The sequence below is a fragment of the Cetorhinus maximus genome, chromosome 11, assembly GCF_964194155.1.
Source record: "Cetorhinus maximus chromosome 11, sCetMax3.hap1.1, whole genome shotgun sequence".
Taxonomy (NCBI): Eukaryota; Metazoa; Chordata; class Chondrichthyes; order Lamniformes; family Cetorhinidae; genus Cetorhinus; species Cetorhinus maximus.
The window spans coordinates 34,574,107-34,588,307 of NC_135889.1; the positions used below are offsets into that span (position 1 = coordinate 34,574,107).

At 40.3% G+C, this 14,201-nt stretch overlaps 1 protein-coding gene across 4 annotated transcripts in view; it reads left to right on the forward strand.

Annotated features, from left to right (window-relative positions):
* armc8 (armadillo repeat containing 8) overlaps window positions 1-7,134 on the forward strand; it is a 106,172-nt gene extending 99,038 nt beyond the window's left edge. For all 4 annotated transcript variants that reach the window (XM_078551796.1, XM_078551797.1, XM_078551795.1 and 1 more), the window contains 3 exons: window positions 2,774-2,846; window positions 3,826-3,919; window positions 4,764-7,134. In XM_078551796.1, coding sequence (XP_078407922.1) covers window positions 2,774-2,846; window positions 3,826-3,919; window positions 4,764-4,797 — 201 coding nt within the window. In that variant the 3' untranslated portion in view covers window positions 4,798-7,134. The remainder of the gene's footprint in view (window positions 1-2,773; window positions 2,847-3,825; window positions 3,920-4,763) is intronic.
* The last annotated feature ends 7,067 nt before the right edge of the window (window positions 7,135-14,201 follow it).

Here is a 14,201-nt window from a genome sequence, read left to right on the forward strand (position 1 = left end):
TGTGTCCATGACACCTTTGTCAATGTCTCCTGAGCTCCCACCTGTCCCTGACCTATTTTGCTCCATCTGCTCCACCCCTTCTTAAACAGTATAAAATCCATCACGTTTCTGCTTCTCTTTAGCTCTGAAGAAGAGTAATGCGGACTCGAAATGTTAACTGTTTCTCTCTCCACAGATGTTGCCAAACCAGCTGAGTTTTTCCAGCATTTTCTGTTTTTATTTCAGATTTCCAGCATCCGCAGTATTTAGCTTTTCATCTTTTCCAATATGGCAGAAATAGTGAGACATGATTTTTCATCAATTGATTGCTATCCCTATCATAGTATTAAGGGTTTTATCTTATCTTTCTTGCAGCTAGACTTGTAGGACCATTCTTTAGATAAAGATAAATCCTTTGTGCATGCTCAATTATCAGAATATGCCAGAGAAATTTTACACGAAGGTCACATACTTTCCTGTTAAAATTTGAAAATCTAGTTAAGCTAAATTGTTTATTATTTATTAATTTATTTTAAAGGTGGTGTGTTAAGCACTTGAGCTACACTTGTTTTTGCAAAATTTCATTTACAACAGATTGTACTTTGAAGCCGTTCAAAGTGAAGCTCCCTTCAGTGGAGATTTGATTAGTTCTGCAAATAAGTAACCTAGTATCAGCCTAGTATTTGTATCATGAATTAAAGCTGCAGGCACCATAGCGGACCCCCAAGCCCTGGAAATAGAAATTAATGATGTTCATCGCAACTGTTACGATCCCCATAGAGACTGACGACTTTTAAAACGAGATATGAATTTCTCGGCAACTAATGGAAAGAATCACGACAGAATTTTAAGACTTTTACTGTAACTAACAAATTAAAATCAGTAAAAAGACTAAACATTATTTAATATCCAACTAATATACCAAACTACAGAAAAGGCACTTCCCCATTAAATAATTGACACAAGTAAAAATGTTTTATGCCACAGTTAAACATTATGCTACGTTCTCAGTGGCTGTGTTCTTGTAGACTAAGTCCCACACTCCTCCTGGTTCTCCAAGAGGATCCCTTCTTCCTGGCACACCAGGGCTAGTCTTCCAGTATCCCTTTGAAAGTTTGTTCACTCAGTTTTTTGAGTATCATTGAACTGACTTCCAGCAGCAAGGCACCTTCTGGTGATTCCTTGGTCCTTAAATCTCTACACATCCCATCTCTACAAACAGGGAACCCATTCTCACCAGCAATCTGCTTGGTGGTTAATACAAAAACAGTCTTTTCCCCTGCTTGGCACAGCAGCAGCTGTTCCTCTTCCTCTCCAAGTCTCTCTGTCTGTCTGAGAGTTTATGTCCAGCAAGACCAGCTGCCTTTCTTTTGTGTCAAGGTGAAAACTGACACTTGAATTTCTGTGGGTTTTGACCTAGGCCTCTGTCCTCATGGCGGCCAAATCACATGGGTTCAGTATGCTTGCACCATCCCCAATTCCAGGGCATTATGTTTTAACTTAAATTGAAGGAGACCGTTGAAAACATAAACGCCTTGTAAAGCCTCATTAACATAACCTTTATCATTTCACATTTCATCCCCCATACCTCTTTCTAATCCATACTCTTTAGGAGGAGGAAATTACCTGATGCCCTTTGTGCTCCTGCTCCTGCAGGAACACATCTGTTCAAATGCTTAAATATTGTTCAGTGACATATTCTCCAAGAACTTGTGGGGGCTAGAATTGGAAGTCCCTAGGAATTTAATTAGTTTGCTCTTAGATAAGAACCCTAATTGTTATTGTTTTTAGGTGCCAGGCTGTTCAGAACAGATACATCTAAGCATTGGTTTATATATAATGCTGCTACTTTCTAAGCTCAGGTTCCGTAGAATAATTTAATGAGAATCTGTATAGTGTCACATAAGCAGCAGTGAATCTATTTATGCCAAATTTCTAAAAGGTGTTGAAGGCAGGGGCAAGGGTGGAGTTTGAGAATTAGTGGTCTTAACCAACAGTATCAGGAACCACCGACTCACGTTGGAGGTGCCTGTTTGGTGTGAGTCAACACAACTCTATTTTTTATCTGAGATATGTACTCTCGCTTCAAAATCCATATAAATAAGCTGGGCTGGTTGAATCTACTTCATTGGTTAAAAAAATGCTTTCATCAATGATGCGCCCAAAATGATCCCACACCACATCCCACTCACCCATTAATCCTGCTGACCTTCCATGGCTGTCCTTCAGGATTGCCTTTTCCTTAACTTACCTAAGACTGGCTGCACTCCCTTGGTAGAGCTGCCAGATTTCTGGTCACCTTTGATCGACCAGCTGCTCCAGTTGATGGAATACTACTGAGGCGCAACCTCGGTTGCTTCCATTGAACAGGCATCTGTCTCATGGAAGCAGTCACACAAAAATCCACCCCGATTGACAAGGTGCTCCAAATGTGTGCGTAGTTTGCTTGTGGAGCAGTGAGGCCTGGCCATGAAAATGAATCAAGTCTCTGACTGTTTTCATTCAGTGGGTTTAGCTTGTCTGCTGGAAGCACTGACACAAAAGTCCAGGATATCCTGATTATATCGCAGAATTGAATTGCAGTTCTGGATTAAAATCAACAATCATGATCCTTCAACATTTGCTACTTTAGTAAGCATTTCTAAACAAATGTCATTAATAATATTTTACTTCAGGAGCAGGGGAACTTGAATGTTCGGTGAGATGTATCACTGGCTGGGGAACTTGCTAACATTAAATACATTTTGTATTATTTTAATATTTATATCCACTAATACAACTAATTATTTTCCAGGGTCATTCAAATGTAAAACTTCAGTTAGCTGCTACATTTTGTATATCTAATCTCATATGGAGTGAAGAGGAAGGTAAGGGCATCAACCTTTGAGCTTACGTAATTTTTTTTTGCAATTCAGATACTAGTTCGGATGTTTCTTTTTATTTCTTAAAGCTTTAAAATGATAAAACGTTGCTAATTATTTAACCTGCCAGTTTTCTTTGTTTCACAAATTTTTGAATATTTAAAGGGACATTGTATTCCCCTGATCACTCACCAGGCTTAAGCAATGAGTGGCTGAGTATAGAGACAAGGAAGGTGACAGGTTTAATCACTGGTCTGTGCTGATTTAGCTGATCTCAAACAGAATGGAAATAAGGGGTGCTATAACTGGCCAAATCTCTTAGGTTTGAGATGGAAAAGAAAGTTAGAAATTCTCACTCCTGGTTGTTAACTAGCATTCTCTGCTGGAAATCTGTCTGTGGATATCAGATGAGGACAGTATTGGAGTCTCTGATGTCTCCTTGATCAACAGCCACACTGTCTCAGCTCACACCTGAATAATCCTTCCTTAGGTGAGATGCACCAGAGGTTGTCCAGCCTCCATTGAACCATACTCCAACAAGCAATTAAAGTAGAATGGCTATTATGGCATACATTGAACTGTGTATTTGGAGCAAGCGATGACTGTTCCAAAAGCAGAATCTGCATAAAAATTCCCCAGTGCAGCCTATTGGGCTTTTAACATTGAGTTAGAAGCTTCTTAGAAAGAACTGGCAGATAAAGATGTTTTATCTGTGAAAACTTTCAAATCTCAGTGATGTTTTTTGTGGGCTACAAGCACTCATAATTCTGAATAAAGAGCTTTTAAAATGCTAAAGGGGTTTACTGTACATCGGCCTTTGTACCCAATTAAACATGCAAAAGGAACATCTAGTAATAAAACACCTTCTAATTGAAGGATGTAAAATATATCATAGAGATTAGTTTCATACGGAGCGCTACATTTGTGCCAATCTATGACTAATAACCAATGATTATGAAGAATTAACTTGTACTTTATTTGTTAGGTTCCCATGAGCGTCAAGATAAACTCAGAGAGCTGGGAATAGTGGATATTTTACATAAATTGGTTCAATCTACAGACCCCAACCTTTGTGACAAGTAAGTGTTGTGCAGACATGCATGAATCTTGTCCTTGTTGGAATACTTTCTGTCCCTTTACTAATAATAATAAATGTTGTCAAGTAGTATGTGGCATAAATTAAGGTGAAAAGTCAGTTAATAATTTGTGAAATATAGAAACAATACAATGTTTGTAATTTTATGTATGTTACAATAGAGACTTCAGTAGTGGAATCAGTCGGAAGTAAACAGATTAAGGCTGCAATTAAGAAAAATATTTCCTGGACAGATATTAAACCTTAGTCATCTTGCAAAGAGGGATCGGACCTCTAAGCTTTGGACCAGCACATTTGGATGAATTCTCTTGTGCTGCCGTCTATGTTCAACCCTTCTGAGCTAGTTCTCAATTTTTTTTTAAAGTTCTGTCTGAAACACAACGCTGAAGCTCACAGCTTTGTTTTGAAGTATTCATTTCTACAAATAATCTGCATTGTTATTGGTTTTGAAATAATTAACATGAACCTTAGACAACACAGGTGGTGATTACTTTGCATGAAGATAATTCTATTTCCTTTGCTTTTCAAGTATAACTAAATTGATAAATCTCTTAGGACCAAGTGTTTAATGGTAACAAATTCATGCTGAAACTTCCATATTTGTTATCCCTTTAAATACTAATTGTTGTTTCTTCAGTATAGCATTGCTATAATTTTCTTCTGTAAAACTTATATGGGGGTTGCAGTGCATCAGGGTAGGAAGTGCAATCCTTATTTTTATAGGCTGAACTCAAAAATAGCCATGAGTTTAGATAAATGCTTTATTAGAATTTTAGATGACAACTGTAAAAAGAGCATTACAAGAATTATTTCTGAATCTGTTACAGGGCAAAAACAGCACTGCAGCAATTTCTATCATGAGTAACCAACCTGGTGGGGCCCCATCTGAAGCTCTGAATGGACAGCAGGCGGGAGGTTCAGTGGAAAGCTCACCCCTGACCCTTTTTTGCACAAGTCACCTTGGACTGCAGTTTTTGTGTGCAGTGATTCATGAAGAAATGTTAGTCATTCAGGAAGAAAAAACAAACAATGCAGTGGAGAAAGAGGTTCAGTCTCAATGTGACTGCTTCCACAACTACTAAGAGAACAATCGATTTTCCCCCTCGAGTCCGACAAAATAATCTACTCTTGCTGCAGCTATTTAGTGTGTGATTGGTTACTTTTTGAATTTTTTTTTTAAAAAGTGTTTTCTACAGATTTTCCAGGGTGGAGTATTGCTTGCTGAATTAAGGCTATACTTGGTGTAAAGAATTTACTTTTACACAGCATCCTAAAGAGAATGTAATATTTAAACAAAAGTGTGGGAAAAAAATATAATTTTGGTTGGAAGCTCTATGGAGTATGTAAAATATTGTATGTATTTGATGAACCACAATTATTTGTGTTTACTTTGGAACTGCATCTGCTTACAGGCCTACACAGTTGGTGTTAGAAATCTATGTTATATATTGCAACCTTCCATAACCCCAAAAGATATTCCTAGGGGGAGGGGAACATGGATGCAGTGGTCACTAACCTTCACATAAAGGTACAGCTGTAAATCCAACTCAGGGACAGGTAATGAAGGAATTCTCTCACTCATCATTCTCTGACTCTTTTTAGTAGCACTTTCTGAACAAGTTACAATTTTGTTCCTCAGCAACAGAATTATAACATGAAGGCTGAGTTCCAATGGATTGAGTGTTGGTGGTTTTGTCAGATGCACAGAGACCTGATCTCACTGCTGCTACCTGGACACCTAATTGCACAGACAAGGGATACTTGGCACTTAGTGCATGGGAGATATTGCATAGGGCTGTTCAGAAATTAAGCAATATTGATAGATCAGTTTAAGGAAGCTCCATGCCATGCACTATAGTGATGAGTCTGATATCTTAGAGCAAGGTAAACTATGTTGACACACATGACACTTGAACGGCATGTATGATATTTCTGGTATTGCAGCTGTATAGAGATCACACGTCTTCCATAAAAATGGCTGTTGCTACATAAATGACTTGTACATCCACAAATACCAAGCCTGGCTTTTGCACATTGTTCAGTGTGCCATGGCTGGCACTAACAACGCCGCTGCTTGTAGAGTGAAACTTTTACCTTGCACTGTTGTCCCTTGACTTCATGAATGCAAAACAAAAGATAACCGGTATTGGCATCCATTCAAATGTTCTCTTCTCCAATTAAAAATAAAAACTACACTACAGATTTTAGATTAACATTACACTTAGAAGTATGTTATCTTAATATGATACTCAAATAAAACCTGTGTAGGCCAATTGAAAAGAATGCAGTTCTTTTTATTTTTGTAATGTTTCCATCTTAATTGGAATTTCCCGGTTCGCACAATTAGCTTCTGTGTGTTAGCTCCTGGTTGTTTTGTTGCTTTTGCTTTTGACCCTTACAACTTTCTCCAAATGTTGGCATTTGAATTTTTAGCACCTGCCCTAGTTCTTATGCTGCCGCATAAGGTTTGTTAGTATTTGTATACTAGGGTTAGCGCAGCAATACAAAGAGGGGTTTTCATTCTGGTTCTTGACAAATAAAAATAGAAGCAAGTTTTGTAAGCATTTGCATTGAAATTTCCAGTGTTCATATTTGTGTTGTCTTGGTTGCTGCATGTGTCAGTGCCTGGCTGCATGAAGCTGTTATCATTATCTGAGCAGGTGTAATTTTTGTGGCAGATGGTCTGTACAGAAATATGGATGGAAAAATGTAAACAAAGTAATCAAAGGTTGAAATAATTTAAGCATGAAGGGTTTGAACATGAAACAATTTTTAAAAAAATAATCTGAAGAACACTTTTTTAAAAAAAAAAGTTGTGACCACTACATTTTAAGTACACTCCTCCCAATGGATTGTTTTGATTACATTGCATTTTAAACTGATCTCGCTCAGTTTTTGTACATACCTGCAGCTGATTTGAATAGGTTTCTGCTTTTATACACAGGTATTTTAGCAGCACTGTCTGTAATATATTGCGAAGAGACTATCACATTTTTCTGATGTCATTTTAAGCTCTGCTGACAGAAGTCAATTAAATAAAATGTGGCTTCTTAGTCTTTTTATATAACACTGGTTATGAAATTTTAGTTATGTCCTATAATTAACAAGGGTCTATTGTGATAACAGTATAATGTACTCACATTCATGGTGTCTGTGCAGGAAATTTATATTTTCTTATTAAAAATGATTTTCAGTTAACTTATTGTACATCAGTCAAGAATTCCTTCTGCTCATAGTCTTTAAAGAAAAAACGAACTCATAGAATATTTGCCTTCGGCATGCCTTGGCTGTTCTTGCAGGGGATGTGACTTGCCTAGTGACACAAATTAGAAGAGCTTCTGGGCATGCCCGAGGACACTGTTAGTAAATGTATTTCCTATTGTACAGAGTCATACAAACCAAGGAAGTCCTCAGCTCAGTTCTCAGTCCTCACAGATTTTCCTGTTTGCCAGGGACTATAATAGGAATGCTTAATTTGATCTCAGTGTCCTTGAGCGTGGGTAGGGGAAATTATTTGAGGTTCCTGCTTCTGATTGCGATTTGCTAAAAATGCAGAGGTGAGTGCCTAGTGAGAACAGGATTTTTCTCATGTTTGAATAGTTTACTAAAACTTGTCATCTGGCCTTATATAAGAAGAATGCTGATTTTTATGAGAGTAGGATAGAAAACATTGGAGCGGGGAGAGGGTGTGGGAAAGCAGCCTCTGGTAGTGAAGTACAGAGAGAAGCGGAAGGGGAGAAACATGCTCATGCATTACTGCTTGTTCATTAAGTCCCATCTGCATGTTGATGCTTCAATCTGTCCTTAAAGCTATGCTGTGATATATTGAGTCAGATGATTGAGTAGATTTTGCAGTTTATTACTCCTGAAAAGTTGTACACATTTTAGGAGAGAAATTAGTCTCTGTAGCATTTTTTAAGACATTTTGTGACATCCTAATGTGTGGAAATGGTGCCATCTGGGTAAACAGATTTACATACATGCACACTGTATGCTGGCAGCATGCAGAGCAAGCGCATCATAACATACTGCCAGTGCTGCCATCTTGAACATCACTCTTCATCCAATTCCCTACCTTAACCTCATCCTATTCCCTACCTTAACCTCATCCTATTCCCTATCTTAACCTTGCACAATGTTAAGTGGCATGAAGAACCCCTTCCTCCTCCTCCAGCAGTGCTGTTTGAAGGGATCATGAACCACTTATGAGTTAGTTGCTGGATTATCTCTTCTGGCTACTGATGCAGTGGTACATATTTTTGGAGCTTTCCTATATTTGCCTAAAGTTTCAGTAGCATCCAGGGAGTGGTCTGGCTGATGCTGATGTATATATTTGTTGATTTAAAAGCTTGTGTTGAAACAAGTTGCTCCAGGCATGGGTGGCCTGGTAGGCCTTCATCCAAGAACTGAACATGACTAGGAGAGTGAAAAGAGCCATGCAAAGCAGGACAAGCTAATAGAAGAGGGTGGAGAAGGGCTATCAGCAGGAGGCCACCTCTGCTGACAGCCTTTAGGGAGCAATTCTCTTACCTCAACTTTAGCGAGGCTCAGTGCTCTAGATATCCTTGTTCACTAAAGAGTTAGAAATGAAATATTCCAACTGCAACCTCAAAGCAGGCCAAGGAACAGCATTGCCTGTGGCAGTCAATGTGACCACGGGTCTGAACCTTTATGAACTGTGCTCCTTCCAAGGTGCTGCTGGAGATGTTGATAACGCCAGCAGTTTGAGGTGCATTGTTGCATAAGGGAGGTCACTGAATCTCTCTATACAAAGTGGAACACATTCACAGTATTCAACTTCTATTCTCAGTCTTCATGATGTCTGTGGGTAACACTCTCACCTGAGTCAAAAAGGTTGCGGGTTCAAGTCAAGAACACCACCTCTGAAAAGCAGTCAGAGGGAGCATGAAGGTTTGCACAGATTGCAGGGTGCCATTGCATGATTGTCTTGCATACACTTTTATATGAACTCTGCCATTTTCATGAACTGCAAGGGATTAATGTGTGGCTGATATGTGATCGCAGGTAGCTCATCATGCAAGTGAATGCCTGTTATCCTGGCAGCAGACATGCTACTCCCATTCTGTGGCAGCCCTCTCTGCCACCTGTATTTGATCCACTGCAGGAAGTTAAAGGCTTGGCTACTGGGCAAAAACAGTTATCTACTGATGACATAGCTCATGACTGTGGTCCAGGATCTAAGCACATGTGCTTAACAGGCCTGCAATGAGTGCAGTATTGCCACAACAAACATTATACAGCACACTATCAGCATCCTCAAGCAAAGCTTCCTAGACTGCTCTGGAGGAGTCCTGCAATACTTAGTTGAACAGGTATTAAGATTTAAAAGAAAAAAAAAGGAAGACTTGCGTTTACACAACAACCAGATGTCTCAAAGTGCTTTGATAAAGGGCAAAATACTGCGGATGCTGGAAATCTGAAATGAGCTCTGAAGAAGAGTCATACGGACTCGAAACGTTAACTCTGTCTTTCCTTCCACAAATGCTGTCAGACCTGCTGAGTTTTTCCAGCATTTTTTGTTTTTGTTTCAAAGTGCTTTGCAGCCAGCAAATGAAGTACTTTAGAAGGATAGTTACTATTGTAATGTAGGAAACATGGCAGTCAGCATATGCACAGCAAGCTTCCCACAAACAGCTATTTGAGAATAACCAGATAATCTCCTTTTGTGATGTTGATTAAGGGATAAATATTGACCCGGACACCAGGAATAACATCCCTGCTCCTCTTCAAAATCGTGCCATTGGACCTTTATCCACCTGAGGGAGTAGACAGGGCCTCAGTTTAACATCTTATCCAATGCTGTACATTCCATAGGTGTGCTGATGATGGTGACTACCTGTTCCATGTTGGGAAGGACAGTCTCCAGGCTGTGCGCGCAAAGCATATACTAAGTTGGTGCTGCACTTCTCCATTCTCCTTGACATTGTGTGCAAGCTTTCCAGTCGCCAAGCATTTGATTATGTGCATCCATCAGCTTTCTTCAGTAACCTAACCCGTCAAACCTGAGTCCTCTGGAGCAGAAATATTGTGCAACCTCTCCCTCCAGTCAGCCGGCAGCTGCGCTATCCTTTTCTCCTTCCCTGACTCATTCTCTTTCTCCTCCCCCACTGACTGGGAAGGTTCCAGTTCTTCTTTATTTGAAATAAAATAGGAACAAGAAGCCGGGTTCTGGTGAGGGGAGAAAAGAAAGTAAGAGGTGCGAGCTTATACCATCTGCAGCTTCCAAGTCAAAAGAGATTGAGGGATGAAGGAAAAATAGGATGAGCGAAGGAAGAGTAGGTAACCGATAAACTTCATCAATCACTCAACCCTGGCAATTTCACAACATGGATTCACTTTATAAAGGACTCCCAGCACTTCTTGCAGACACAGTGCACCTCCCCTTTAAGAGGTGCAGACTGTGTTAAGTAGCACTAGTCTTTTGCAATTCTGGGGCTCCCTGTGATGCATGCAGCCAATGAATAGCACAGGTAGAGTTGGCTGCACACACTGGTCATGTAAAGCAGCAAGCAGCACAAATTTGCAGTTCTACCTGCAATGCGATGAATGGTTATGAGCTATTTCTGTGCCTCGACCCCATGCCCTTTATCGTGGTTTAACCAATTCTTTGCCTATTTCGAGTATTCAAGTATTGAGATGAACGCTGTACAATTTTCTGTTTATTTAAAATCAATATGGGCAATCGTGTGTTGGAAGTCAGGCATGCGGACTTTGGTCTGAATTCCCAACATGAGCTTCTATTACTCAGAGACCTTCACCAGCTATTTGTACGTGGAAAGAGCTCTGCACAACTCAGTTCCTACCTTTGCTGCTCAACCAATGATTCAAGCCATTTTGTGGCTTGACCTGATACATTAGCAAAGTGCTTTACATGGAACAGAGGAGTTTAAAACTAAGATGCAAAACTTCTCTTTAGAAGACTCCTTTGCTGGTGCTGCCCCTACTTGCTACTATAATGATGGAGGAGGAAGAGGAAGCTTGGAGGGTGAAGCATCACTAGTGGAGACATACTTCACACCTAAGAACATGGCACACACAATGTATAGGCCTTGAATGACATTCCAGCAGATGTCAGAAGAACTCAATGTGTGATGGCTGCGCTTTACAAAGGCGATCAGCACAGTGTGACTTGCTCCTCTCATCCTTTCTGGCATCCATGCATGAAATTTCTAAGGTTTGGTGACCTTCCAAATGCCAGGGCTGACCAATGGAACACGTGTCTTACAGAGGTTGTCTTTCAGAACCCACAATGTCACCTGCACAGAAAAAGCTATCACTCTCTCAATGTGCAAATTGTCTGCACGTTCTATATATGAACTAGCACCATGCTTTGGGGGTAAGGGTGCTGTTATGATGCTTTCGTTGTGATCAACTTGGTCATCATCTAGAAACATAGAAAATAGGAGCAGGAGTAGGCCATTTGGCCCTTCGAGCCTGCTCCACCATTCATTATGATCATGGCTGATCATCCAACTCCAAACCTCTTCTGCTTTCTCCCCATATCCTTTGATCCCTTTCCCCCCAAGAGCTATATCTAACTCCTTCTTGAAAACATACAATGTTTTGGCCTTAACTACTTTCTGTGGTAGCGAATTCCACAGGCTCACTACTCTCTAGGTGAAGAAATTTCTCCTCATCTCAGTCCTAAATGGTTGACCCCGTATCCTCAAACTGTGACCCCTAGTTCTGGGCTCCCCCGTCATCAGGAACATCCTTCCTGCATCTACCCTGTCTAGTCCTGTTAGAATTTTATAGGTTTCTATGCGATCCCCCCTCATTTTTCTTCCTTATTCTCCAGCGAATATAATCCTAACTGACTCAATCTCTCCTCAAATGTCAGTCCCGCCATCCCAGGAATCAGTCTGGTAAACCTTAGCTGCACTCCCTCTATGGCAAGAGCATCCTTCCTTAGATAAGGAGACCAAAACTGCACACAATATTCCAGGTGTGGTCTCACCAAGGCCCTGTATAATTGCAGCAAGACATCCCTGCTCCTGTACTCTAATCCTCATGTATCAATATGCACGCTCAGGGGCGGGGCCTAAGTAGAAGGATGGATAATTTGTTAGTACATTAAACCCTCTGTTCAAGCTAACCAGAAATACAGTCTCATGATCAATGTCGACAAGGCAAGTTTGATGGGAATGGATGGAAAACCTGGCAAGATTCTGATTAAAGGTGTTCAGCTTGAACAGGTTGATACCTTTTGCTATCTTTGATTACTCATCATGGGAGATGCAGAGTCTACCAAAGAAATTTGAGCTGGAGTTAACAAGGGTCGTGGCGTAGTGAACTCACTTAAAAGAGGAAAGAGTAGCCACAGCATCTCAGCTACGATTAAAATTTTCTGAAAGCCCTTGTGTGGTCAGTGACCACGTGTGGCTGTGAAAGCTGAACCATCACGAAGACTGACGAGGTTCGATCAAGAACATTTGAAATGAAAGGACTCAGATGGGTATTACGTGTGTCATGGATGGTCAAGTTGACAAACGAGTGGATGCTTGAGAAAGCAGGAACTTCTTTGAGGCGGTGACATCAAAGAAGCTCACATATTTTGGACTTGTGATGTGAACATGAGGGGAGCATTTGGAAAAAGAGGTAATGCAAGGCAAAACACCTGGAAAACATCCACAAGGAAGACCCTAGATGGTATGGATGGATAATATCAAAATGTGGACTAGCCTCTCTATGGGGCAGGCATAGAGGGCACTGGAGAATAGAAATCAATGAAGAAAGATTGTTCATAGTGCGGCCAACCCTTGAAACGAGGATGCATGAAAGACCAGACAAGACTATTAAGGGAGAAGAGTCTAAAAAATGATACTAATGGGGATGCAGTGGTGAATATGGAAAAATAAATATTTGTGAGTATTCATTGCATCTATAATAATGTCATATGAACAGATTCCAAGGAGACATCCATCCAGAGTTAATAAGCCTATGCGCACATGACATTCTTACCCTATCTCCATTAAAACGTGACAGTTCATTAAATTAGAAATAACAGATGGAAGTAAACGACCCCATAGCACTATTTTGACGAAGAGCAGGGAAGTTATCCCTGATGCCCAGGCCAATATGTATTCCTCAAACAACTTCACATAGAACAGATTATTTGTTCATTATTACATTGCTGTTAGTGGGAATTGGCTGTTGTGTTTCCTGCAACAGTGAGTACATTCCAAAAGTACCTCATTGGCTTTAAAGAGATTGAAGAAAACTGGTGGTCATGAAAGGTGCTATATAAATGCAAGTCTTTATTTACTAAATTATGTTTTAGACACCTGATATAAATAGAGGATGATTCATATCTAACAATGAAAAGTGCCTTTTTCCTTTTGGATACACTTATTGTAATCTCACTGCTGCTTGTGAAGTTTGCAGCAATAACTTGTATTTATACAGCATTCTAACTTCGAAAAGGGTCCCAAGGTGCTTCGGGGTATAATCATAAATAAGTGGATGCTGAATCAAAGAGCTATTAAGAGAGGTGACCATAAACATGATCAAAGAGGTGGGCATTAAGTAGCTTCTTGAAAGGTGAGGGATGAGGAGAGACAGCTTAGTCTAGTAGTGGAATTGAAGAGTGTCGTGCGTAAGTGGCTAAAGACACCACCAGCAATGATGGGGTGAAGGGGAGGAATGTAGGAATGGAGCAGGTTTCAGAGATACAGAAGGGTAAGGATTATACGAGAATTAACATTTTAATTTGGAGGCATTGAAGTAGCAGCTAACATAGATTAGTAATGACAGGATTGATGTGTGTGAGGGACTTTGCAGAATATGTGCGGCAGTGTTTTAGATGAGCTGAGGTTACTGGAGGGTGGTTAGGCTGACTTGGAGCATTGAAAAAGTCAATTCTGGATGTGGAAAAGGCATTAATGAGGGCTTCAACAGTGCAGAGGCTTACGGAGATGGAAATAAACAATCTAGAAAAAGCATTTATACAGCACCTTTCATGATCACAGGACATTCCGAAGTGCTTTAAAGCCAATGAAGTACTAAGGCAGGATTTTTCGGAAGGTGGGGATTGGGGTTTCCGTCCTGAGATGATGATTCCGTCAATGAGATGATGGGGAAGGCACCCCTGCTGACCCCTACCCTGTCCCTAACCAAGCTGTTCCAGTACAACTACAACACTGGAATCTACCAGGCAAAGTGGAAACCTGCACAGGTATGTCTTGTCCACAAAAAGTAGGACAAATCCAACCCAGCCAATTACTCAGTCTATAATCATCATCATA